General features: G+C 47.5%; 2 protein-coding genes across 5 annotated transcripts; both read left to right on the forward strand.

The window, feature by feature from the left end:
- The first annotated feature begins 942 nt into the window (after positions 1–942).
- Positions 943–16,567, forward strand: taok2b (TAO kinase 2b). 2 transcript variants are annotated; one of them, XM_037463155.2, is made up of 20 exons: positions 943–1,514; positions 3,305–3,445; positions 3,544–3,615; positions 3,719–3,820; positions 4,045–4,090; positions 4,220–4,316; positions 5,105–5,218; positions 5,609–5,700; positions 5,878–5,971; positions 6,196–6,277; positions 6,769–6,936; positions 7,559–7,765; positions 7,917–8,176; positions 8,329–8,506; positions 8,712–8,840; positions 9,075–9,278; positions 10,104–10,343; positions 14,231–14,443; positions 15,060–15,242; positions 15,596–16,567. In XM_037463155.2, exons 2-20 carry the CDS (start codon positions 3,314–3,316, stop codon positions 16,565–16,567), a joined length of 3,585 nt encoding a protein of 1,194 aa, XP_037319052.2. In that variant the 5' UTR covers positions 943–1,514; positions 3,305–3,313. The 2 variants fall into 2 exon arrangements, with proteins under 2 accessions (XP_037319052.2, XP_037319053.2); XM_037463156.2 differs by lacking the exon at positions 9,075–9,278.
- A 2,971-nt stretch (positions 16,568–19,538) lies between these two features.
- On the forward strand, positions 19,539–26,139 carry mazb (MYC-associated zinc finger protein b (purine-binding transcription factor)). 3 transcript variants are annotated; one of them, XM_037463294.2, is made up of 7 exons: positions 19,539–20,729; positions 20,927–21,077; positions 21,733–22,160; positions 22,718–22,965; positions 23,140–23,203; positions 23,687–23,858; positions 23,991–26,139. In XM_037463294.2, exons 1-7 carry the CDS (start codon positions 20,697–20,699, stop codon positions 24,329–24,331), a joined length of 1,437 nt encoding a protein of 478 aa, XP_037319191.2. In that variant the 5' UTR covers positions 19,539–20,696; the 3' UTR covers positions 24,332–26,139. The 3 variants fall into 3 exon arrangements, with proteins under 3 accessions (XP_037319191.2, XP_037319194.1, XP_037319192.1); XM_037463297.2 differs by having other exon boundaries at positions 19,552–20,729; positions 21,733–21,839; positions 23,140–23,170; XM_037463295.2 differs by having other exon boundaries at positions 19,554–20,729; positions 21,733–21,839.
- The last annotated feature ends 894 nt before the right edge of the window (positions 26,140–27,033 follow it).

A 27,033-nucleotide genomic window follows, 5' to 3' on the forward strand; every position in this document is an offset into this window, starting at 1 on the left:
AAGAGGCATATGTGTGATTGCGTGCGTGCACAGATAATTAACTTAACTGACGTCAAACGGTCAAAATGTTTTGGAAATTGGAATGAAAAAAAAAAAAAAACGCAATTAGTGATAGGAGGATGGCACCATAGTTTGTGATGCAATGTGCAATACTTAACAGGAAGCAAGGCTTGCTGCCAAACATGTGTTACTATTAAAGTGGATGGGTGCCTCAACTAGTGGTAAGAGTTTCATACTAATAGTTATTTGTTACATTTAAGACTATGTTTATCCCAACTAAGTTTTATTGTGTTCAGTGGACAGTTGTAGAAATCATATCCTAAAATGGCAGTTTAAAAAAAAATACTTTGTCAATTTTTGGGTCAATTAAATGCATTTTCTGAAATAGCTTTTTATTTGGTTTGGGTTAAAAACTTTTCGTGGAGACACATTTAGTATTATAATTACGTTTGAATTAGACTTGTCAGAAAAAGGCCAAAATGAATTGGCATTGGGGGGGATGATACAATTAATTGTAGTTAGTTAGTTTATCCATATTTCTACTTATTACCACACCACCATTCCAGGAAGCCATTTGTTACTTTTCAACTGCAATACCTTCATTGTGTAGCCAATGGGATATAACTGCATTTCTTTGTGCATCCCTCAGTTGCAAAATCCTTAAATCCATGCAACATGATGCTTTACTGTGTGATTAATCGCAAATGTGCAAAATAAACCGATAATATACTACAATTGTAATACCAGTAGAGTAATTTACCATAGATATTTGGATTCATTCAAAACATTCAAAACATTTTTTTTTTGGGGGGGGGGGGGGGGGTGTCCCTTAATTGAACCCAAATAGTGTCTTTAAACGTTATTTGTAACCCACTGCCAGGCGGGCGGGAGGGCGGGGCATCGCGGAATCCCTCTGAAGCGTAGAAGAAGAACCGCACTTCCGCTTTGCTTTCAGCTCCCGCCCCGCTCCGCCATCGTGAAGTCCTGAACAAAAAACGGACGAGGCTCGAGCAAAAATGGGGCCAACACGAACCCGGAGATGAAATACACGGGCAGCACTGACGTAATGACAGCACACAGCGGAGCGGATCCGTGGCGATTAACGAGTCGGTTTCCCCGTGAAAACGTCCCGGGTGGCTCCTGGCGTGACGTTATTTAAGTTAGCCGCGCTGCTAACGGCAGCCAGAGCTAGCTTCTGGTTTTCCTCTGGAAGACCGCTCTGACACGAAGCTAGCTGGCTAGCTAGCTGGCTAGCAGGCGTCAGTCGGCTAGCTGTCACTTTAATCGACCGCCTCTCTACTTAATGTCAAGTCCTGCAGACCTGCCGGCTGTCCGATTGACTGGGAGCACCAGGATGGAGAGGACTTTAAGTAAACGCATCGACGGGCAGAATGCGGTTTGCTCGTGTTGAATAGTCGCCAAGTGCCGAGGAAAGGGGGAGTGAGACCAATATTTTTCCTGCCAGGCCGGTCAGCTAGCTCTTGAGCTAGCTGCAGTGGATCCAGTAAGCCACGGTAAGACATGTTATAAATCATTCAGCACTCCTTGCAAGAGCAACCGTGTGGGCCTCCGCGTCCCTCTTTGCAGGGGCAAAAATACCAAGACTGATCAGAAATTGTCAAGGAGACGTTGACGTGTAGGCATGTCGTTGGCCTGCAGCCTGCACACACAGTCATCCCCAAGTTGTTGTTGTTGTCCACTGTTGAAAACATGTCATGCACGTTATCATCGGTGAGCTGGAGCAACGATAGCCTAATTGACCAGCCAAGTGCAAAAGCCCTCCAGCTTGCTCAGCTGTGATGCACACTGTGGCACGACACTGATGGCAAGCTCTCATGGAGATAATCACTTCTGTCTCACCAGAGAATGATGATGAACATTTCGTATTTGCAGAACATGCCCACTGCGCTGCCAGGGTGTGACATGACATGTAGGTTGGAGAGGGAACCTTGTCTGGGTTGCGCATGGCTTGGATGGCTTCTCAAGAGATCGATTTGAGAGCTCGGTTACGAGATTGACTTCTCTTTCTCAGAGGGAACCACGTGCTTCCTCTTTTGACAGCAGCGAAAAGGCCTTGAAAGACACTTCATCTGGCGAAGTACGTGGATGGTAATACGAAGAACCGGTTGTTCAGTTACTGGCCACTAAAAAGGAGCATTTAACAAGAACCTGATGTCACATGATTCCCCCCACACAAAGAAGTTAAGATCTAAATGTAAAAATGCGTGCTGTAATGTCGGCGTTTTTATGTGGTAGCTCACATCTAGTATGACAATCACAGTGCAGAAATGTAAGAATCACTTGTCATTTACATCCAGTGATTCGTTGTCATATTGAATGGAACGGAAACATCATCAAATTTAGATAACGTAAAGAAATGACGTATGTGTCAACATACAAAACAATAATTAATGATAACTAGGTGTTTACCCCATATGTGGCTATGTCTGGCTATGTAGTGTCATATCACCAATAATACAAAACCAATCAAATCGTGTCCTGCTGTTGCCTCTTTTGTAGCAGAGTTTCAGCAATACGTCGACCAGGCAGGTGCTGTAAAATGTCCCCGGGATGTTTATTGATCAGTCACAGCGCTCGAGGTCTTTGTTTAAAGAAATAAATACTGTCAGAGAGATGATTCTGTTGCTGAGCCACGAACGTGTGAAGCATTTTGTCTTAATGCTCGACACTTATTTTACCAGGAAGATCAAATATTTGCCATTGGAGAAGAACGATCTGCTACCAATTCTAAGACATTTTGATTGCTGAGAAACATTATGCAATGCATAAAATAACAGGTGTATTTAAGATACACAGAAGTTTTAAGCTGCTTATATCATCTGCTGATATTACTATTTTTGAATGTTCCATTAAAACTGTTAAAAAATCTAGATCTAGCGATGTTCAGTTTGGCCAACATTGTTCGGCCATATATTTTTGCTAGAGAGATGGCTGGATGAATGAATGAATGAATGGGTGGGTGGGTGGGTGGGTGGGTCATCATTTGAAGCTCATATGATTCAACACAGATTTCCATTTTTGTGGACTCCGACAGTAAAAATGCAAATTTTGAGCAGGACACACATTTTGTACACAACCAATGGGATTCAAACCCTAAAGTGTTTTTCATATCTCTTGAGGTCTGCTTGTAAAACCGTAACAAACATAATGCTTTGACTAAAGATCGACATTGGTGCACTTTAACGGTTCCAACGTGCTGTGGGAAGCCGGTGACCACGCTTCCAAGGCGGCTGGTGTTGTCGATCCTTTCCAACAAGGCGTTAACCCAGTGTGCCTCTTCCAGGCGCTGGCCATGCCCTCGAGTGTGCGGGCCGGGAGCCTGAAGGACCCGGAGGTGGCTGAGCTTTTCTTCAGGGAGGACCCCGAGAAGCTCTTCACGGACCTCAGGGAGATTGGCCATGGGAGCTTCGGAGCGGTCTACTTCGTAAGTCTCTTTCTTCGATGTCTTGTGTTTTGTGATTGATATTCGCACCAGCGGTGTCGGCTTCATGGGTGTGCGTTTCTTCTGCATTTCCTCATTAGGCCCATGACATCCGCACCAATGAGGTGGTGGCCATCAAGAAGATGTCCTATAGTGGCAAACAGTCCAACGAGGTAAGACCCGGCGAAAGCTCCCATCCGTAGTGTCCCGCAGACGTGAGATAGGTTTACGAGTCAGGTGTGCTCATCGACGTTTGTGTCTCTGCTGATGTTCTAGAAGTGGCAGGACATCATCAAGGAAGTGAAGTTCCTCCAGAAGCTGCGCCACCCCAACACCGTGGAGTACCATGGCTGCTACCTGAGAGAGCATACCGCTTGGGTGAGTGTGTGTGTGCGCGCGTAGGTGTTTTTGTGCATTTTTAGAACACTGAACTGAATTGATTGAGCAATATTTACACATCTGTAATTGACTATCAGGTTAAACTGCCTGCGGTCCAAAAAGAGGATTTTCTATCACAGTCAAGTGTGAAAACGGTCCTTAACATGAAGTGTGCTGCTCTGATAAATGGCACAATGCATTCTAACTCTCTGTGTGACTCCTAGCTGGTGATGGAGTACTGCTTGGGTTCAGCTTCTGACCTCTTAGAAGGTAAGTAGGAAATAATGGTGACATATGAGTAATTAAGACATTGCTTAATATTATCAGCCACAAGTTAATTATATTCCAGTGGTTCACTTAAACTCTACCTCATACACCTCGATGCCTCTCTCCTCCCAGTCCACAAGAAACCCCTGCAGGAAGTGGAAATAGCCGCCATAACCCATGGTGCATTGCAGGGATTGGGGTATCTTCACTCTCACAACATGATTCACAGGTAACCCCCCCCGCTCCTGTTCTCGCTCTCTGTATCTATTCTGCTCTCCTCCCACACACGCGTCTTCTTAGCAGAGACCAAACTAACACAGAAGAGGAAGCACAGACTGTGCTGCCTCGTCTTTAGTTAGTGCTCACCGTGCTGGAGCCGGCGTGAGAAAGCGATGTAACTCCGCTCCAACGGTCAGCGGTTTACTTTGAATCAGTGTGCGTGATTGTGTGACTGTCACAATAGTTCACTGATAAAAGCCCTGTTTAAATGTCTAGGGATTGAACAAAGAGGGCCGATTTCCTTTTTAATACTTTTCGAAAACCTTCTTCAATTGAGTAAATATTTGTAAAGCTACATCAAATAGTTTACTCGACATTCAGCCTTTTGTATGGCATTGAATGCTTGACTTGGGTCTTTACAAGGCTTGTACAAGGGCAATAAAATAGCCCATGAATATGAGATAAGGGTTTACAGATAATAACAATCCCTCCTCGCCGATATGGCGCCTGGTTTCTGCCTTTGGCCTCCGGTCCACGATCACGTCTCTAACACCGTTGTTGTTTTGGTTCCACGCAGTTCCTTTTGTTGTTGCGCACTTGTTTTGTTTTTTGTTTTTTTGGAGAATAACGCAACGCTTTGGAGTACAAATTCAACTGCACAAACTCGCTCACACACACGGCATCGGCCATACATTTTCTCTCTCGTGTGTCTGTATTTGTTTAGTCTTCCTCACGATTACCCTAACCGGTCATTGTCTCCTATCTGATCATTTCTCTCTCTCTCTCTCTCTCTCTCAGGGACGTGAAGGCAGGAAACATCTTGCTAACCGAGCCGGGTCAGGTCAAACTGGGAGATTTCGGCTCCGCCTCCATCGTCGCCCCGGCCAACTCCTTCGTAGGAACACCTTACTGGTGAGACTCGTGTCGTTGGATGATGACGACAGTTTTACCAGAATTATGATCCGGCGACGCTCGCCCTGTGTGCCGCCCCCCCCCCCCCCCCCCCCCCCACGTATACAAAATAAAGTCATCAACCCAGCCCTCCCATGTTCTTTAACTCCTCTAAGCCTCTTCTTCTTGTTTTGATTACGTAGTCGCTCTGACCTGCTCTCTTCTAACTAATTATCTTATTGCCGTCGGTAGGATGCACGAGGCAGTGCGGCCCCCGGTAGTACTGGTGTCTATTTATGTGGCGGTGTCGTGGGGGCGGTGTTCTCCGTCGGTCCAGGATCAAAGAGGAGGAGGAGGAGGAGGAGGAGGAGATGAAAGTGGTTGACTTGCTTTGTTGTGTCCTGCATGCAGGATGGCCCCCGAGGTGATTCTCGCCATGGACGAGGGTCAGTACGACGGGAAGGTGGATGTGTGGTCACTTGGCATCACCTGCATAGAGCTGGGTAAGAGACGGCCCGGCGGCGGCTCCCCACTTTGTTTCTTCTTTTGTGTTCCCAAAGCTGAAAGCGTCCAACCCTTTTCTTCGATTGTTCCTTTGATCTTCTGTCGTGTTTTTTTTTTGTTCTGGTCTTCACCGGGCCACCCTCCCTCACGCTATGTCGGGCCTTTTCCCTCCGTAGCGGAAAGGAAGCCTCCTCTGTTTAACATGAATGCTATGAGTGCCTTATACCACATCGCCCAGAATGAGAGCCCCGTGCTGCAGTCTAATCACTGGTGAGAGCTTCCTATATGTCCCACACAACGTTTCTGCTATTTTCAAAATAGCTTCTCGTGATATTGAGGCATTTTTTTAAAACATGGCTTAATAAATTAAGAAATTTACTTAACAGTGGTACCACCTGAATTCATTGGTCTGTATTTAAGTCAAAACAACATTTACCAGCTGCTTTCATATACTATAAACATGTGTAATAATGACAATTATTTTACTTTTTTAGGTCGGACTATTTTCGGAATTTTGTGGACTCGTGTTTACAGAAGATCGCGCAGGACAGACCTACCTCTGATGTGCTGCTGAAGGTACAGAGGGCTGTGTGATGTTGAACATGAAGGCAGGGGTGTGATCACCTCTTTGTAAAAGATCGTCTCTGATCAAACAAAAGAAAAGCTTTTAGCCCGGTGACTAATTGAAGGAATTATTTCATTTTAATGTTTGAATAAAAGACTGTTTTCCTGATTAGAATAATCAACAACAAAGACATGTTACATTTAGATATTTTTTTGTCCGAGTGCTCAAATTCAGTTCTTTAAGATTAACGTTTCTTATCATTTATAAGTTTCTGTACCGACACAACGGGTCAGATGCTTTGTTTATCTTTCCCTAATTTTCTCTCCACTTCAGAGGATTAGTTGGTAAAACAGAGAGGGGAGGTTTAATGTGTTTAATGCGCAGCTTATTCTGGTTGATGAGAACAACATCTTGACTCCCATGTCTGTGTTTTTGGTTAATCTAGGTATACGTGGAACCTGACCCTTAGGCATTAACAATTTGTTTTTCACTATCCACCCAGCACCATTTCCTATGCAGAGAGCGTCCCATGACTGCTGTGATGGACCTGATCGCACGCACCAAGGATGCTGTCCGCGAGCTGGACAACCTTCAGTACCGGAAGATGAAGAAAATCCTTTTCCACGAAGCCCTCAACGGCCCCGCCCCAGAAGGAGGAGATGAGGAAGAGGTACGAATGGGAGAGAGGAGGAGGAGCAAGAGGCCAACAGAGCAGTAGGGGGAAAAGAGATCGTAAAGTTACTGATGGGTAAATGGTAGCTAGTGGCTTCTATTGGCTTCAGCCGTGAAATATTGATTGAAAACCGTGCTGTGCGTCACATTTCATAAAACAAGAACTGTGCAAAAACGTTAAGACTAAATTTCTATAAGATATATTATCTAAGCTGGAAAACCTTCACATTGAGATGCTTGCAGTAAAGTTTTCTGGTCAAACACAAAAAAACCCATTCAGCTGCTTTTTTGTTTATACTTGAGGAAGAAGAAGCTGGTATCGGGGTCTGTATGGGAAAACCACTGGTTCTAGCATCCACCCTGCCTTTTGTATTGTACTAGTCACCACATATAGTGGATGTGGCCCCTTCCTCTCCATACAAAGCCCTTTGTTTCCATTGACATTTAATCCCAGTCGGGTTGTTTCCCCGAAAAGGAAATGAAGGAATGCTGACGATGTGGGGCTGCACTCCAGCGAAGGCCCGTGTCACTCTGTTGTTTTGTTATTTCACCTTTTGTCCGCTAAGCAGGTTTTCCACAGACCTAAATGAATATATACGCACGCTTTAAACTCCCTCCAGGATGCGGAGCAGTACATGCTGCGCACCGGCACCGTCAACAGCATGGAGAGCTCCCACTCGCTGCCCTCCATGTCCATCAGTGCCAGCTCCCAGAGCAGCTCGGTCAACAGCCTGGCAGACGGCTCCGACGACAGCGGCGAGATGGCCATGATGCAGGAGGGGGAGCACACCGTCACCTCCAACAGCTCCGTGCTGCACAAGCCCCTGGTCAGTCCAAATGTTGAAGTGTGTGTGTCGAGCCCACCCCTGACCACTCTTTTAAAATATTTATTTGAATTCAACCCGACTGATCCTTAAACCACCGCCCAACTTGTCACTCTCTTTGTCTTTTTCCCCTTTGCTCCCCCCGGCTACATAGAGCCATGACAACATCTACGATGACCCATATCAGCCAGAGGTTGACCCACAGCGAGGAGCTTTATCTGCTGCCGCTGGTGGAGGAGGAGGAGGAGGAGGAGGAGGCGGCGGCGGAGGGGGGGGGAGAGAAGGTGGTGGAGGTGGAGAGAGAAGGCGGCGTCGAGGCAGAGACCATTTTGCCACCATCAGGACGGCCTCGCTGGTCACGCGTCAGATCCAGGAGCACGAGCAAGGCTCCGCCCTCAGAGAGCAGATGTCAGGGTAACGTGACGCACGCAAGACACGTATTTCTATAAAAATACGTTTTCAAGTTCATTAAAAATCTTTTTTGTATAGCTCTTCAGCAGTCAAAGAGCCATGGTAGTCATGGACCTTCCTCCTGGCCCAACTCACTGCCCAGTCTCTCCTCACAGGTACAAGCGGATGCGGCGGCAGCACCAGAAGCAGCTGATGGGCTTGGAGAACAAGCTGAAGGCTGAGATGGATGAGCACCAGCTGAGGCTGGACAAAGAGCTGGAGAATCAGAGGAACAGCTTCTCCATGGAGGGAGAAAAGTTCTCCAAGAAGCACCAGGTTATCCTGGAGAAGGAGGTGAGCTGGTGGAGGGTGAGTGAGTGAGTGAGTGATGATGCGAGGAGAGAAGACGCGATGAATACGAGACTGGAGAGGTAGAAACGTCGAGAAGCAAAAAAAATGTATACAACATCTGTAATGTGTGACAAAAATGTCTGGTTTACAGTGTTTTTTTCCTTCAAAACGCTGACGTTAATGAGTCTGTGTGTCGTTGTTGTTTCAGACGAAGGCCGTCCTGACTGAGGAGAAGAAGTTTCAGCAGCACATACTGGGCCAACAAAAGAAGGAGCTAACGGGGCTCCTCGAGTCCCAGAAGCGGCAGTATCGACAGCGCAAGGAGCAGCTCAAAGAGGTGCTTCCACCGTTTTTAAACACCAACTTATTTGTTTAGGAATTACAGACGCAAACTCCCGGTCCCCGTTTTGCTTTTTACGTCTTTCCGCTTACCTTTTTCCTTTTCACCGCCACCCTGCAACTTAAAACCAATCCTGCGCCATACTAACACTTTTTCCAACCTCACTGACCTTTCAGCTGACGCTAATTTCTTCCTTTCCGCTCACCGCCGCTCGTCTCTATGCACTCCTAGGAACTAAATGAGAACCAGTCAACACCAAAGCGAGAGAAACAAGAGTGGTTGGTGCATCAGAAGGAGTGTCTGCAGCAGCTGCAGGCGGAGGAGGAGGCAGGCCTGCTGCGGAGGCAGAGGCAGTATTATGAGCTGCAATGTCGCCAGTACAAGAGGAAGATGCTGCTGGCCCGCCACAACCTAGAGCAGGACCTGCTCCGAGAGGTGCCACCTTCAAAAGAGTCTCCTAAAACAAAACAACAAAAAAATATACACACACACAAGCCTGCTGTCCAGTAGGATCCAAGCAGATCAGTCTCAATGCAGCTTACAAAAATAGTCTTTCCTCCTAAATGTGTCTGAAACCAGACCTGAGGCTTGACAGGAAGTTCCCAACTAGCGCCCTGCCAGCTGTTGTTAAAGGTGTTGACAATTCTCCTGGTGACAAACTGTTGCTCGTTGATGTGACCTCTGAAAAGGTCTCTAGAAAATCTCTTTTGTATTATTGCTCAGTTTGGAAACCTTAATCCCTCCAACAACAGACTACGGTCTTGTTTAAATGGCCGGTGGGATTACAGGGAATTCTAGATTAGACTTCCAGCCCCATTCAACCTTTACCCCCAGAACGTTGTTTCTGCACACAAGTCATCAGGACTAAAACATTGTACATCTCCTTTATGCCTGATAGCATGTAGCACACTGGATGCACTCTTTCCTCTTGCGCTATTTTGTATGTGTACTTCTGCAAATTTCCATCTTTCCTTTCTCTAGTGTTTCTCCCTGAGTGGGACAATGACCTAACCAAATAATCAATCAATTGCATTGAGTTCGTTTTGATCTCACTTCCCAGCGATTTTGGGCCAAAAGCCCGGTTTTGTTGTATGAACTAAGAGAAAAGGCTTTTAAAACTTTCAAAATGATTTACACGTATGAGAAATTTACCCAAAATATTCTCATTTTCACGTCCTCACAATATCACCGCATGCTTCCTGCTTCTTTACCGGCTCCCTTTTCGCCCGCCCCCCCCCCCCCCCCCCCCCCCCCCCCCAGGAGCTGAACAAGAAGCAGACCCTGAAGGACTTGGAGTGCGCGATGCTCCTCCGGCACCACGAGTCCACCCAGGAGCTGGAGTTCCGCCAGCTGGGGCTGGTGCAGCGCACGCGGGCCGACCTGATCCGCACGCAGCACCAGACGGAGCTCACCAACCAGATGGAGTACAACAAGCGCCGCGAGCAGGAGCTGCGGCAGAAACACGCCGTGGAGGTCCGCCAACAGCCCAAGAGCCTCAAAGTGAGTGAGGACGGGCCGGGCGGCAGCCGGGACGGCGGGGTGGGGCCGGTGGGGGGGGACGAGGGGGAGGACGAGTGTGAAAAGGGGATGTCGAAGGAGATGTGTGGGGTTGAGGATGAGCTAGACGGAGTGGCGTTGGAAGACGATGAGATTTTTACGAGAGAGGGGGAGGGGGAGGGGGATGCGAGCGCCCCCGGGGTTGAGAGGAAAGACGAGCTAGACGGCCGCAAAGACTCAAAGGATGAGAGCGAGGAGTGGAAAGTCGATGCAGAGGTGAGGGAGGTCGAGGGAGTGCAGTGGGAGGAAGAGGATGAGGACAGCAAGTCTGCACACGTAGACTCAGATGAAGAAGAGGAGGAGGAGGAGGAGGAAGGGAGGGGGGTAGCCGACGGTTGTCCGGCCGAGTTCATCTCCTCCCTGTCCCCGGAGAGGAGGCGCCTCCGCGAGCGCGCCATCGACGAGCTGTCCGAGTTCTACTTCCCCGACGCCGCCGAGGAGCTGGAGCCCCCGCCCGCCCCTCCCCCGTCTCCCCCCGCGCAGACCTCCTTCCCCTCGCTCTTCTCGCACGCCATCTGCCTCCTCCTCTCGCTCTCCGCCGCCGCCCAGCCCTCCAACCTCACCTTGCTGCTGCTCTCCATCTTCCTCCTGTCCCTCCGCCGCTCGCCTCCGCTGCCCTCGGTGGCGTCGGTGCTCCTCTCCGCCGAGCTCGCCTTCCTGGCGCTCTTCTTCTCGTACCTCATCCTGCGCTCCTGCTGCGCGCTGTCTCTCTCCGCCTTCTTGTCGCTGAGCCTACTGGCCAGCGGCCTCTTCAGCCTGGGACTCTCCCTGAGTCTGGGGATCTATTACATCCCCGTGATCATGATTTCCGCCTCCTTCCTCAGCTCTCCCTCGCTCTTCCTCTCCCTGTACTTGGTGGTGGTGCTGATCGTCCGGCCGGCCCGCGACTTCTTCCAGCACGCACCCCGCAGGGTCAACCGCCTCTGCATGCGCGTCCTTTTCCGGCTGCCTCGCCCCCTGTTTGCCATGTGCCAGTCGGTCTTGGGCGGGATGGCCGAGCGCAGCCTCTACGAGATGTTTCCCAAAGCGGGGCGCAACTGGGGCGGGCGCCAGTCCAAGATCCCGGTGCCGCTGAAGAGCCTGCCGCCAGAGCGCCAGGCCCGCGGCGGCAGCGCCTCGCCCGTGGCCAAGGGCCTGATCTGGGCGAAGCGTTTCGGCAGGCGCCCCCTCGGGGTCCTGGCGGACCTGGCTAACTCGGTGGTGCTGAAACTCGCCGGGCAGCTCCTCAAGAAGCTGCCGCTCGAGGTGCGGAGACGGCTCCGGACTCTGGGCCTGTTGAGGAAGGAGAGCCCGAGCCGGCTGCCTCGGCTGCTTCCCAGGGAGGTTAGAGAGCGGAGACAGAGGGAGAGGAGGGGGAGAGAGAGGGAGAGACAGAGGAGGGAAGAGAGGTTTTTCCGCGAGGAGGCGAAGTGGGAGTGTGCGTTGAGACGAACGCCGTCTGGAAGGTTTCTCAGGGGGAAGATCCGGCCGTGGAGATAGCGACAGTGTCGGACCAAATGAAGGTGTTTCTCAAAGCTGAGATGTGTTGTTGCATGCACACGTTCTGGAGGTAGCGTGGGTGGGGGTCGGGGTGGGGTGTGTTGGGCCCTGCAGACGTTAACCTGCAGCTGAACCCACGGTTACTGAACCAAACCCATTGAAGTTTTTCATTATTGTGCTTTTTGTAAAAGTCTTTATTTTGTTGTTTTGCTCTTAATTTGTAAGACAAATACACCTTTTTTAATGGTTATTTTTAAGACCAGTTTTGTGCAATCTTTTGTTTTTCTTTACTTACTATAGTGGTCTTATTTTGAAGGTTGCACTGTTGTATTGGTGCTCAGAGCAAATATTAATGTTGCATAGCTTCATTTTAATCCCCAAATACTGTGAAAAAAAACAAAACCAAAAACAGATGACTTCACTACCATCACCCTGAACACTATCCCTCAGTCGGTATAAAAGTGCAATAAGCAGCTGAGCCCACTGTGGAAATTTGATATTTAGTCCGAGTGGAAAATATTAAAGTTTATGGCCATTTAGCAGAAACAATGTTACCAAATCATCCTTGTATTCATTGTCAGGTTTTAGTTAGATGTACTATTATTGTTGCGCTGTATGCAATCATTCTTAAAGATTTACCATGTAAACATTTAGTTTTTTCCCCTCAATCGTATAAAGGTTCAGCAGTTGAGTGCAGAGTTCCAACTGTTTGCACAAATGTCTCGTATGATCTATCATATCCTAAATTTATAGTTAGAAAGCAGGGTATACCTTGGGATAGTGAAAGTAGAATATTATTATTTCATATTTCAGCATAGCTTAATTTATATAAAGCCATATTGACAATCTTTTGAGACACGCAATAATTTTTTTACGTCCAAAGATAAATGCAACTACTGAATGTGAATGTTTAGATTAATAAGTAATCAGACATTGGTGTCCTTTTGCACCGCTCCAAAGACAACGACAAAATAAACTGTGTGAAAACCAAATTCAGTAATATATGATCAGTAATAATATGCCGATGAAACGTCAAAAGAATGTTGACCAAAACCAAAGATATTTAGTTTATGTTGACGACAAGGACAAGCAACATACTACTAGACCAACTAGACTTGTAGCCTCAAACACCAAAAAGCTCCGATTTGTACGTTTTGAATTAAGTCAAAAGATATTTAGTTGTGATTGGGATGTTTAAAATGTGGAATTTTGGTGCCATTTGCAGAAAGAAAGGCATTTCACAACACACGTGGTTTCATTTGAATGTAACTTATTTTGCCATTGATGTTAAATTTGTGTTCCAGCTATTTGTAGTTCCTGTGAATGTTTGTATTCTGTTTGGTTCGGACACCATTTCCACCGTTGCATCACCAGGTTTTTTTTTTTTTTTTTTTCCCAATGCAATATATTGTTAAGACCAGAACTGCATCCTGTTTTGTTCTCATTTTGCATGAGTGTTGGACTGTAAGGCAAAGCTCGCACGTGTTGGACATCATTTGTTATACTTTCTTTTTTTTTTTTTTCTTTATACAAAAAAATAAATATTTTTGTGTGAAAATCATTGTCCTGTTTGTTTTTATGATTTTGTTTCCATTATTGGCACGTTGTCTTCATTGGTTTTCTTTGTCCCTTAATTTGTCAGATGATCCCTTCATTATTCTGTCCATCGTTCATCCTGTCATCACTCGTTTAATCTCCGTCAGTGGCCCCCCCCCCCCTTGTCAACAAAAACCGACAACAGGTTTTGACTGCAACAGGACTTTCTAATCTAAGACGAGGTTGAAATATCATTCACTTTAACTTTTCTCTATGTAGAAATTCAAGTGCCCACCAATATAAGGATTGTATATTAATTGTTTCATGCTTTTATATTCAAGACAACCATCTGCAGAGGAGTCTGAGTATTAAAATAATAATTACAATATTTGAATAATACACTACTTAAAAAAAATAGTAATTGTTTCTACATTCAAACACAAGTATTTCCATTTATTTTGAAGGAAAAACTTGCAATGTCCTGTTCATTTCTTTCTTCTTTTACATCTGAAGTGTTTGGTCTCGACATCTGATAAATTTATAATCTCTGATCCAACTCCATTAAATACCCTTTCAAGAGTTAAACTAAATTCTTTTGAGTAGAAATCAAGCCTACTGCCACCACGACTGAAGAGAACTATGTTTAATATAGTGATTAAGCAGCAAGATGTAGAAAAATAAAAAGTATACAAACATCGCTAGTTGTTACAGATTATGTACAATAAACTTCCTCTTGATTTTCTCTTTAACATCTCTGCGTGTCCCGTGTTCGTCTGGCCCGGCTGCCTCCTCCTCCTCCTCCTTCTCTCCTCCAGTCCAAAGAGCTGCAGATCAAGCGCCAGTTCCAGGACACGTGTAAGATCCAGACCCGCCAGTACAAGGCGCTGCGCAACCACCTGCTGGAGAACACGCCCAAGTCGGACCACAAGGCCGTGCTGAAGCGCCTGAAGGACGAGCAGACTCGCAAGCTGGCCATCCTGGCCGAGCAGTACGACCACTCCATCAACGACATGCTGTCCACACAGGCTGTGAGTATGGTGGGGGGGGGGGCGCACGTCCTTCTCACGCCCCACACGGACGCTGGGACGTCCCTCACAGGCCGTCCTCGCGCGGCTTCCTTTGACACCTTTCGTTCAGCCGATACAAGCTGATATTGATTCACGTGGTAGAGCTGGATGGTCCGTATCTTCTGTCTATATCTGGGAATCCATGTCGCAAAGGTGAAAACGTGACTCCTCACAGATCCTTGTGGAGCCCCAAAGGGCTTTATGTGACTTTTACATCACGTGTGCAGCAGAAAAGTCTAATCAGGAAAATGGTCTTTAAGAAAAGTACCAGTAATATTTAATATATTAAATATTTACATTGAAGGAACCTGGCCCCATGAAATGTTCTTTCACTCAGTTACTCCTAAAGATTCAAACCCACTCCTCTAAACTCTGACCATCCTTCCCTCTAAGGATCCCAGACTCTTAAATGTACCAAACATAATAGGAAGGACGGAACATTACCAAATGTCTCGTCTCCTCCAATAATAGAACGTCTTGTGCCTCCTTAAATCACCTCCGGTGGCAGCGCGACCTTCGTCGTTTCAGCGTCCTCCTCGCCACTGACCCTCGCCATGTGTCCTCCTCTGTCTCCCAGCTGCGATTGGACGAGACCCAGGAAGCGGAGTACAAAGTGCTGCGGATGCAGCTGCAGCAGGAGCTGGAGCTGCTCAACGCCTACCAGAGCAAGATCAAGATCCACACCGACACGCAGCACGACCGAGAGGTCAAGGACCTGGAGCAGAGGGTGTCCATCCGCCGCGCCCTGCTGGAGCAGAGGGTGAGGAGCATCTGGCCTTCTGTCCACTCCTGTTTAAAGCGCCCTCTTCTCTATCATGTCACATGGCCTCCCCCCCGGGGCATACGGAGCTGCGTGCGCGTCAAGGGGTTAAAAGATTAAATGAGCAGCCGACGTCCATTCCCCCGTGTGGTGGGCCGGAGCTTCGGCGTTTCCGTGACAACGGGGGGACTCCACCCGCTGTGAAATATAGTCCCTGACTGGCAAGAATGAGGCTTCCAATCTCCCCAAAAAAGAGCTCTGTGGTGGCAAAGTCGTTTGAAGCCCTTTTTAATACCGCTACAATTTAAAGAAAAGCAACCTTGTGTTCCCCCCCCCCCCCCCCCCCCCCCCAGATCGAAGAGGAGATGCTGTCCCTGCAGAACGAGCGCTCCGAGCGCATCCGCACCCTCCTGGAGCGGCAGGCCAGCGAGATCGAGTCCTTCGACTCGGAGAGCCTGCGCCTGGGCTTCAGCAACATGGCGCTGACGGGCATCCCCAGCGAGGCCTACCCCATGCAGGCCTACTCCGGCGCCCCGCCCCCCCCGTCCGCCGCCCGCTCCGCCGGCCACTGGAGCCACGGCGTGCACCCGCAGAGCATGCTGCCGCCGCCGCCGCCGCCGCACTCCCGCCGCAGCCACAACCACAGCGGCGGCAGCAGCAGCAGCGGCGTCAGCAGCGCGGCGGGGGACCGCAGGAGCGAGTCCTCCTCCTCCTCCTCCTCCTCCTGCCACCCGCTGGGGATGGCCCTGGGGCTGGGGCGAGACGGGAGGGAGGCGCACCACTCGTCCCGCTCCTCGGCCTCCTCTTCGTCCTCGTCCTCGTCCTCCTCCTCGCACCACCAGCGCCACCACCTGCCGCAGCACTACCACCACCAGAGCACGCCGCAGCTGTACCGCGAGCGGGAGCGGGACCGGGAGAGGGAGCGGGAGAAGGAGCGGGAGCGGGAGTGGGCCGGAGTGCGAGGCTCCGGCGGCGACCTGGCCCACCCACACCCCCTGCCCTTCTCCCATCACCTGCCCTCGCGCTCCTCCTCTCAGTCCCTGGCCATGCTGCCGCCGCCGCCGCCCGCGCCTCCGTCCGTCTCCGGCCCCTCGTCCTCCTCCTCGTCCTCGTCCTCCTCGCAGGGGGGCGGGGTCTACTCCGGCGGCGGGCTGGGCGTGCGCGCCGCCCCCGGCTTGATGGCGCTGCGGAACAGCCCCCAGCCCCTGAGGAGGACGGCGTCCGGCGGGGGGCCCGGAGGAGCCGGGGGCAGCGACGGCGTCCTGAGCCGGAGCACCTCCGTCACCTCGCACATCTCCAACGGCTCCCACCTCTCCTACTCTTAGACGGTGGGGGGGGGGGGCCGAGGGGGAGGGGGGGGTGTTCTGGAAGGTAGCTATCCCAGGTTGCATCTCAATACTCTCAGCTTGCCACGCGGCCTCCTCTCCTCTTTGGGGGGCTGGAAGGAGGCGGAGCGGGGGTCAAACTGACGGTGTCGAGCTGCAGCCTGCTCCTTTAGTCTCAGGGTGGGTGGAGGGGCTTCCTGCCGTCCTCAGAGGAAAAACAAGGGAGGGAGGAATGTATGGATTAAGGTGGCGTTAGATTCACACAAAAAAAAAAGGAGGTTTGTGTTTAATGTTTTTTATCTTTCTTACTACCGGAGACAGAACGCGTGAGTGCAGATGTGTTTTGCCCTTTTTTTTCTCCCAGAGCTGCAGAGAGAGGGAACGGCAGCCATGTCTTCTTCTATGATGTTCTATGCTGGAATGGAGAAAGAGAGAGAGGACAAAAAAAAAGGTGTTCTTTTTGCATTGTGTGTGTACTTGTACGTAGTCCGTAGTAAATCTAGCGAGCACTTGTAACGGCAGCTCCAGAAAGGAAAAAGATGGGGCACTTTGGTCTCTTTAAAACACTTTTTATTGATTTCAAACTGATGTATTTTGGATTTTTTTTTGTACTAAGTGTATAACAGAAACCCCCCCCCCCACCCCACCCCCACAAAACAAGTTACTTGGAACATCACCAATGCCTTTTTAACGGGTTCTTAAAGGGATGTCGTGCGATCAAGATTTTTTAATTTGACGACCGCGAGATGATTTAAAAACCGAATGTTTGTAAAGGCAACAGAATCTGTTGGGAGAAGCAGCCGGGAGGAGGAGGAGGAGAAACATTTGTGTGGACGTGTAAAAAAAAAAAAAAAAAGACCCACAAAAGAAATCTTTCCGACATCCATGACCTATTGAACATCTACACGACATCAAGTGTCTGTGGGAGTCGCCCTCGTGCATGAGATAGATGTGCAGCAGCAGCAACGACAACCCGTTTGTGAACATGAGCCGACCACATTTGAAACGTACCGTGCCCGTTTGAACCATCCGAACGTCACTCGTCCCACATGTTTGATCCTCGCTGTACATATTTATAAGAAAAGTTAAAAGAAAAACAAGTCGTTGGCTTTTATAGAGTAACAAAGATAACGATAGTAATTTTGATATATTCAAATGAGTATTGAATTCAAGGTTTAGAGCGACATCTCCAGCTGCATTTTCTATCGGTGTCAATATTACCATAACTAATCCTGGTGTAATCGTTGTTGTAATCATGTTCACCTTTTTCTCTCAAAGAAGAAACGGGCCCCACTTTTGACTGTAAAAAGAAAATAGATGATAAGCTGTTGTTGGGTATGGTGTGTTTTTAAGGTATTAATGATTATTAATGAGAAATTATTAGTAATTGTTAATGATTCCTGTATGTGCGTCAAGCAGTAACGTCTAGTTATATTGCCACTTTTTTTTTTTTTAGACAAAACGATTGCATTTTAAAGGACACTCCTACAGCAGCGACATCCCACTACTCACGTGACCTCTGACCTCCTCTGGACTCTTACGGGGGGGGGGGGGGGGGGGAATAGAGGAAGAATCTTACAATCGGGCACTGGAATGTAAATGTGAATGCTGTTTTTTTTTTTTTATTTTATTTATTTGATGTTGGTGTGCGACTACGTTTCCACACAGAAGCTCTCAAAGGAAACGCGGACGGAAAAAAAAAGACGTGCACAAGATGTTTATTACTGCTTAAAGATGGTGATGGTGATGATGATGATGAAGAAGAGAGGACGGGCTTCTGCTGAGCTGCTGTGAACGTGCACCCTCTTGTGCCGGCACGGCTGCAGTGACCGCGGCGCCTATCAGTGTTTTCCGCTGCACACGTGGTGCTTCTGACGGTTCACTTACTTGAATAAGTTGAAATGGTGTTTTTTTTTTTCATTTTTAATTCTATTTTAATTGAAAAGAAAAAAAAGTGAAAAAAAAAAAAAAACATAATCACCCCGTTGTTTGTAAGACTCAGAAAACACCAGCTCAAGACAATTCCCTGTATAACCTACTACTTTATGCTCGGTTGGAATCTCAGTGCATGCATAAACTCCTTATATAAACTAAGACGGGCGGGTTTGGGGGCGGCCTTTGTGTGGGAAATCTGTGTGGTAGTTGTTTTAGACGGGTTGTTGTCAGTGTCAGAGGTCGTGGAAGGAGCAGGGAGTTCCTGCATCACGCCTGGATGAAAGAACAAAGTTAAAGAAGCAACACAGGCTCATCTGTGTTTTGCTGAGGGTTTTTTTTTTGTTGGGGGGGGGGGGGGGGTCCTTATTAAATATTCCAAATCAAGCCATATCATGGCTGAGGAGAAGGGAGAAGGGTGTTAACACATGTATTGGATAGGAAAGAGGGTGCTTTAAAAGTAATTAAAACAACAAGATAATAAATTGATATCAACACATGACCCTGTCTTGATTTTATGTACCTTATGCACATGGAATTATTATTGAGCTGTTTATAACAGGGCTGCAGAAAACTCAATACCTAATGTGATCGTTAATATATGGCATGAAAATGCCACTAAAAGTTTCTCAAATGTGAATATTAGCTGGTATTTTTTTGCCTGTCTATTACATTGCTTTCAATAACTCTTGCTTTCTGATGTTTGAATGTCAACTTGGGCTTCTAATTCTTCTTCACTAATACAATTGGGTCCATCAAAACCCTGAAACTTGTAAAAATAGCATCATGTTTCTATGCCTCAAAGGCCATGTTGACATATATATTAATTAATGTGATGTCACAATGTGTTATTTCGTCTGACGAACAGTCAAACCCCTAAATGTTTTACATAATACAATCACATATATTTTAAATCCCAAATAATTTTTTTGATTATCGTGTTGCGTCTTTAACCTGATAATTGTGTATTTTATTACCCAAACAGGAAGTGAATCATTCCGTATTCTCGTCTATTGTCCGTGCATTCGACGTGTGTTTCCGAAGCCGACTCTGACGTCATTATTAACGGCCGACTCGGAGGACCCGCGCGCCCTCTCCTTTAAGACGCGTCATCCGGCCGTTAATAGAAAACATTCCGGCGGCCTCGAGCGCTGCGCTAAGAAATCGGTTTCCTGTCGCCGGGAGGAAGGCGAAGAAAAAGAACAAGAAAAAAAAAAAACCCGACCGTGCTGCATTTTATTTTGTGTCGGCCAACCGAAAAAAAACCGGGAAGGAAGGCGCCAGGACGGGCCTCGCCGAAGAGAGACGGAAGCGAGAGGGGGAGGGGAGGGGGGTGTCCAAAGAAGGAAACCCCATCCCTTTAAGAGCAAGCGGGACTACAGCGTTGCGAGAAAAGGAGAGGAGGGGGAGAAGAAAGAGGAATTAAAAAAGAAAAGGAAGAAAGAGACAGGGAGGGAGGAGGGAGCGCGGGCGATAAAAAAAGAAAGATGACATCCTCGCAGCTGAACGGCCGAGGTGGAGCGATAGGCTGCGGCCCGGCGAGAGCGCCGCTCGCCGGGGTCAGGGCTTGAATCCAACAACGAGGCTTCGACAAAACACCCGATTGGCCTATCGGGAGAAATCGGAGCGAGAAAAAAAATAGATTTATAAATTAAAAACAAAGCATGAGCTTCCGTGCCGCCAGATACGTGTGTTTATAACCCATATTGGTTCTTTTGCGTAAAAATGCATTTGTTTCCCGTAGACTGGTTGTGTGTTTTTATGGCGAAAGTGTGAGACTGTAAATGCGGTTTGTCTTTTTTTTTATAGTGTTTTTAAAAAAAAACAGTTTTGTTGTGTGATAATGCGTCTTTTTTAGGAAGCTCAGTATTCAGTGAACTTAAAAGTTTAACCAAAGTGAAAAGAGAAACAGGCCATTATTGGACCCCGGCCTGCTGCCCGAGCACCGCAGCCTGCGTTAGTCATCAGCTGCGTGCATTTTAATCGACACCATCCCCGGCTACTCCAATGACAAAGAAACGATTTTATTTTGTTCACGCTTCTCCACACAAAAAAATCCAGCAGCCCGTCGTTTCTGCAGCGGAACAGGCGACGCCGTTCGCGCCTCGATCCCCGGTTGGGCCGATCCAAACCATGCAAAGGCTTCCCTCCCCGATCCCAATCAGGAGCTGACTAATCTCCATCACCGTGGCGCAAAATGGACGCTTCTTGGAGCAATTTTCTCTTCCAGGTAGGGCTTGTTAAGAAGGCATTGCTGGTCCTCTTTTTTTGGTTGTTTGTTTCTTCCTTTTAATCTGTCTCTCCTCACATTTTTTTTTTTAACTTCGCGCAGTTTGCCCGCGTCTCGTGTTTTCAACGTAGCACCTCGAGATAATGCCTGTGGCTTGTGTTTACGTTTTGGCGACGGCCTTCTACTTGCTTCTCCAGAATACTCCCACCCAAAACCAAGTGGACGGGGGCCTCCAATCAGAGCTCATGCCCGTGCATGCGAGTTCTCCCCAAACCCCACCCACAGAGCACATAGCACAGCCTCCTTCCACTGTGGACACTGCTGCCCTCAGTGAGGATCCCCTGCCCGGTGAGCGACCCCCTGCGCACCTGTGGAGCCGACACCAAGTGCCTGACGCGTAGCTCTGTGCCGCATAACTTCCAGGGTTTGAGTCGGTGATTTTAAAAAACAAAAGCAAACAAACAGGCATTGAATTATTTTTGTTATTTGCAGGTGAAAATATTATTTTAGCTGCAGAGTGTTGAAATTCAGATCGATAGGGATACAAGGAATCAGACCTCCAAGTTCAACATCTGAACATCCAGGATATCTGGACATGTTGTAAAAGTCTCTTAATATGTATTTTTTTTAAAGCTAGTATGGTTGCTTTTGTTAGATCTTAATTGTAACGTCACTGAAACCCGGCCAAATATTCACTTGCATATCTTAAGAAAAAACATTGATGCTTCTTAGAGCTACAACTAAGCACATGACATGATATTAACTTTATCATTTAAGGTAATTTTTCAAAGCAAAATGTGAATATATTTTTTGTTCAGCTATGCCTTGTATGAACTCAAATTAGTTGGGGGGCAGGGGCTTGGGATACTTTCTAAAATTCCATACATCTGGCTACACACTTTGATTATTCCAGTTAATTACATTTTAACACTGCTTATTCAAAACCTCTTTGAAATGATCTCTCTCTCTCTCTCTCTTCCTCTCCCGCCTTCCTGTGGTCCAGTGAAGCCAGTGTCTCGGCCGGCCCGCGCGGCCCACATCTGTGCCATCTGCAACAAGCAGTTCAAGAACAACTATAACCTGCGGCGGCACCAGTCGGTCCACACTGGGGTACGCATGAAGGACAGGGCAAGAGAGCGGGCGGAGGGGGCGAAGGAGGGAGCGGCAGGCCAGGTGGCGGCGGCGGCGGCCCCGCCGGTGATGGCGGTGGGGGCTGGAGGGAGGCTGGAGAGGCCCGCTGTTCCCCTCTCCCTGCTGCACCTCTCCGCGCCTCCCCCTCTCGCCCCTCCTGTCGTGCTGGCGGGGGCCCAGCAGCCTCACCTGGGTAGTCGGGATGGTGACGGGGTTGCCATGGCTAACGTAATGGCTAGTGTTAACCCCCATGCTCCGCCTCCTGCTGCTGTCGTCATGGCCACAGGGGCGACAGTACAGGTGGGTCAGGGCCTTGTGGAGATGGCTGTCATCAACCCCCAACCTTCAAGCATGTTGTTTCCTAATCTGCCTGGGAAGGTCAACCCACCTTTTCTATTTTTTTGTGTTACTTTTTAGGACCTTTTAAGTAGTTGTGCGTCACCTGCTTTGAAACTGTCCCGTGTGTTCAATGCCAACAAACGTCCACGTGCGGTAGTCTGTTCAGTGACCAGTTCATTCCATCCCAGTGTTTGCCACTGGTACCCAGTTTGAGAAAACAACGTGCTAGAAGCTCCCTCCCCACCCACCCCATGCTCCACTGCATGTTCTCTGTGACACAAACGGCGTGAACGTTGATTGAGACTCCATCCAGTGGGACACAGTTAGTCGACATGTGAATCGATGCCAGAAATGATTTGCACAAGTGCAACATCGCTACGACTCACGCAAGGAGATATTAGTGCATTTCCATGGTTACAGTTCGACTGTGAATGTGTGTGTTTTTGTGTCACAACTACACTTCTGCTTCCCATCCAAACGCTGCGGGGTGTTAATCCGCCTCTCTGCTTCGCCCTCAGCGGCCCGCCAACCCAAACCCCAACCCGGTGAGGAAGAACCACGCCTGCGAGACGTGCGGGAAGGCGTTCCGCGACGTCTACCACCTCAACCGCCACCGCCTGTCCCACTCGGACGAGAAGCCGTTCTCGTGCCCCATCTGCCAGCAGCGCTTCAAGAGGAAGGACCGCATGAGCCACCACGTGCGCTCCCACCAGGGGGGGGTGGAGAAGCCCTACGTCTGCCCCCACTGTGGCAAGGCTTTCTCCAGGTGAAAGACGTACACGCCACCTTTTAGCTTAGCCTAGCATAACGACTGGAAACAGCTGGAGCTTCTTTACATTTAAAGCACAGAGTAACGATGTACTCTGCTGACTTCTTGACAAGAAAGCAGACTACTCTCAGAATGGTGAACTAATTACGTTTACTTGTTTTCTCCCCCAAGGCCTGACCATCTAAACAGTCACGTCAGACAGGTACACTCCTCGGAGCGACCCTTCAAATGCCCGGTGCGTCATGTTTACTCTGTGTGACATCCGCACGTGCCAGTTGTACACAGCATCTTTTCTTTTTTGTCCTGTCATATTTACAAAGGCCGTTTGTAGACGTTCAGGTGACTCGCTGTCGAGGTCTCGTACATTACTGCACTTTCGTATACTCGTACTGATCTGTAGACATGAGTAAGTGGAGCTTGTGAGTTTTACCATGGAAGCTTATCTGGATAAACGTCACGCCATTTAGAATACAAAGTAGGTGTAATTGAGGTGTAATTATTACATTCACACGCAGCAGCAGAAAGCCTTAAATCTTCATGGAAAATGGGCTCTTGAACACTGGCTGCTGTAACTTGAAAGAGACAATATTTGAAACAAACAATCCTATAAAAGCAACTATTTGAAGGGCACATTTTCAAACTACTTGCACATTCTTGTGTGTGCATTCTTTTTTGCTTCCTCCACTATAATCACTCAGCGATGCCATCTCTTTTTCAGACGTGCGAGTCCAGCTTTGCCACCAAGGATCGTTTGCGTGCGCATATGATTCGCCACGAGGAGAAGGTCCCGTGCCACATCTGTGGCAAGCTCCTGTCCGCCGCTTACATCACGGATCACATGAGGGTGCACAACCAGTCACAGCACCACGCTTGCCATCTCTGTAACCGCAGTAAGTTTCACCTCAAAGGATCTTTCCTAAATGTTTTCAATTGATTGCCTGATCATGCAAAATGCCACTAGCGCTGCCTCCGTCGGGTCGTATTGAATCTGATCATGTGACCCTCTGTTTTCTCCTCATCAGGCTTCACCACGCTGACGTACCTCCGCGTCCACGCCCAGAAGCACCACGGGCAGGAGTGGAAGGACAGTCCCGGGGGCTTCGGCACGACCTCCGGCGGTATACTCGTCTGCCACCTGTGCGGCGTCCACTGCAAGACCCCCACCCAGCTCCAGGGGCACATGGGCACCCACAGCAACAGCCAGGGTGCCCCGAGCCCCATCACCTCCAACGTGGCAGCCAGCAGCTCCGTCTCCCTCAGCAATATGGTGACGGCGCCCACCGTGTACGTCACTGGAAACACTGTGGTGGACCTGCTCGTCACGGACTGCTCGAGCATCGCAGCGCCACAATCTCACAGTTAGCAGTAGAGAGCTTAGCAATAAATAAAAGCAACCTCTGTCCCTTAAGCAGAGGGCGAGGTTAAGGTTGTGAGTAGATGCTGATCCGGTTTCAGTTTTGTAACGTCCCCACTTATAGGTATGGTTAGGATTTAAAAGGGGGCGGAACTCTAGTCGAGGGCAGAATCGCCGCTGAGCTGCAGAGGGGGAGCATCAGAAGAAAAAGAAGCTGTATCGATAGAGCAGCGAAGTCGCTTATTGACACTAGCGACAGACATGGATGTGTTGTCCAGATGTTCCTGAATGCTCCCGTGCGTTCAAGACTCCAGTGAAACTGTGGTATTGTGAGCATCTACTGTATTACCCCCCCACCCCACCCCCCCCCTCTCGACCCTGGCATCGGCTGCTCTCTGCAAGTGCACCAAGTACTGTATATCTCACACCAGCTCTGATCTTAACTCCATTTTGCAGCTCAATTTCTAAGAATCCAAATGGCTTGCGTAAAGAGGAAGTCGGGACAGAATAGCTCTTGGAGGGGGGGGGGGAAATGTCAAGAAGAAACTAGTAGAAGGGAGTTGTGTGTTTTGGGGTGTAGACGGCTGATTATGGATCAGGATGGTAGGCCATACGTGCTCTGGTCAGTATGGAAATGTGGGATGTACTTAGTTTGTTTTCTAAGGGAACAGAGATGAGAATACCGTAATGTTCAGGAGTGTCGAGCACCTTAAGTCGTTATTGCTTGATTCAGCAAGGATCAAAATGGGGTTGAGATTTCTTGAATTTTCTTGCTCCGAGTCTTCCTCGATTGTCTGGCCATTTAAAAAAAAAAAAAAAAGAAAAGAAAAAAAAACAACAACTACATGACTGCTAATCAACACTTTGGCTTCTAACACGGCGATTCTTGCACTCAAACTACCTTTTGCATGAAATTAAGCTCAGTCATGCTTATCGTTGGGTAACTGTCGTGACAAAAGAAACCTTTCGCAGTTCCACCAAGTCATTTGGCTGTAAACAATATTTATGAAAGTGTTTGCTTTTATTTCCGAATATTTTAACATCGTCGGCCATTCATTTGATTGTAACTGTCATTGCCATAGTCTTTTTGTTTTCTCTATGTACCAGTCCCAATGAGTAAAAAAACGTATGCATTAGATCTAGTCATTTAACTCTGTATAGCACATAATGCTCTAAAGCGCAGTTCATTGTCAATCTACATTAATCAAATGAAGACTGGTCACCTGTCCGTTGGATATCTTTGGTTGCGTTGACTTCTATTGTGCGTGATGTGGTGTTGAGAGGGCTTGTAAAGTACAATGAGAGTTTGACAACACCACACGGTATGCTGTAAAACAAATCCTGGTTTTGTACTGGAGTGCTTCTTCCGTTTTGTGTTAATGTTAGCTTAAAATTTGTAGCGTTGTTTCTTTTTTCTTCTCCTTTGGAAATGTGTTCTTCCTGTTGAGGAAATTTAGTGATTTATTAAAAACATTAATTTTAGGTTTTCTCCATCACACTAAGAAAAAAATATTACCTCTATTCTAGGATTCTGTACAGCTCTTGTGATACATCTTAATGCCTTATCGTACTCAACTGCATTTTAATTCTTTTACGATGAAATATTTCAAATCTTAGTCATGGATTCATTAAGAATATTAATGGGATGTATTTATATTTATATTTTTATATTTCTCAACAGTATGCATGTCTAAAAGGTTGTTAGAGCAAAACAAATTTGATGCTTAATACAGTCATAAATGTTATTTTGTAGATTCGGTAGAGATCATGTTATTATTTTGTAATTTGGACAATTTAAAGTAAAACGAGTAAATGGACTTTGTTTTGTGTGCTTGATCGGTTCATCTGCTTCACTGCCATTTCAGTCTTTCACCTGTGACACAAGACAAAGGCTTTAGTAATACTTGATCGTCACGTGACTCGCGATACTTTATTGTGTGAAATCACGCAGGAAGTATCATGACTTGATGATGCACACCTGTAAAAAATTATCCCGTTACTCTGAGTTTTGGGGGTTTATTTGACAAATGAATGACACCACACTCCAGAATGTGCCCTTTACTGCATGACCCAGTGATGGTGGATGAAAACGAAACCATACGGGAACATGTATGTAAACGCTGAGTTAAAACGTTCCCATGACAACGTGACTTTCCAAAGACGCATCAGGTTTCCCAGTAATTTCAAATATACTCGAGATTTCTGTGAAGTGCAAAACTGCTTTAAAAATGAATCTGAAAACTACATTTACTGGATAGCCAGAGTGCAAGATCTGATTTCTTTTGTCACTTGATACATAAAAGTGTAAAGATCACTTTTCCTATAAATCACTTTAACTAGTTCTTTGATAGAAGCCACTGGTAAAGCTAAACGCCAATAGTACATTACATAAAGTGTACTGCTCGTAGGGAGTTCTGGGTAAAATATAAAAGTACTTTAAATTAGGTGGGTACTCCAATGCAAGTTTTTTCAAAAAAATACTAACATTACATTAAATAGTTGTGTTACAATGCTGGTATTTTTCTACGTTTGCTTTCTTGGTGTTTTAGAGAAAAATATTCATAGATTATTGTAGATTTACTTTTAGTACATATTTAATCTAATCCTAAACAGACCTTTGGTAGAGGAGGATAGAGGCCGTGTTTTTCAACCTGTACTTTTTTTTCTCACTATCACATCGTGAAGTTAATCTTCCCAGTTTGTGTGCTGAA

Source organism: Pungitius pungitius, chromosome 21, assembly GCF_949316345.1.
Source record: "Pungitius pungitius chromosome 21, fPunPun2.1, whole genome shotgun sequence".
In the NCBI taxonomy this organism is placed as follows: domain Eukaryota; kingdom Metazoa; phylum Chordata; class Actinopteri; order Perciformes; family Gasterosteidae; genus Pungitius; species Pungitius pungitius.

What these genes read in the sequence shown, in the direction of transcription:
- mazb (XM_037463294.2), top strand. Translation starts at nt 20,697, where the DNA reads ATGGACGCTTCTTGGAGCAATTTTCTCTTCCAG. An exon ending in GGAGCAATTTTCTCTTCCAG is followed by an intron (nt 20,730 to 20,926) that starts GTAGGGCTTGTT and finishes TTGCTTCTCCAG; the next exon opens with AATACTCCCACCCAAAACCA. An exon ending in TTGCCATCTCTGTAACCGCA is followed by an intron (nt 23,859 to 23,990) that starts GTAAGTTTCACC and finishes TCTCCTCATCAG; the next exon opens with GCTTCACCACGCTGACGTAC.
- taok2b (XM_037463155.2), top strand. Translation starts at nt 3,314, where the DNA reads ATGCCCTCGAGTGTGCGGGCCGGGAGCCTGAAGGACCCGGAGGTGGCT. An exon ending in CATCACCTGCATAGAGCTGG is followed by an intron (nt 5,701 to 5,877) that starts GTAAGAGACGGC and finishes TTCCCTCCGTAG; the next exon opens with CGGAAAGGAAGCCTCCTCTG. An exon ending in CCGTGCTGCACAAGCCCCTG is followed by an intron (nt 7,766 to 7,916) that starts GTCAGTCCAAAT and finishes CCGGCTACATAG; the next exon opens with AGCCATGACAACATCTACGA.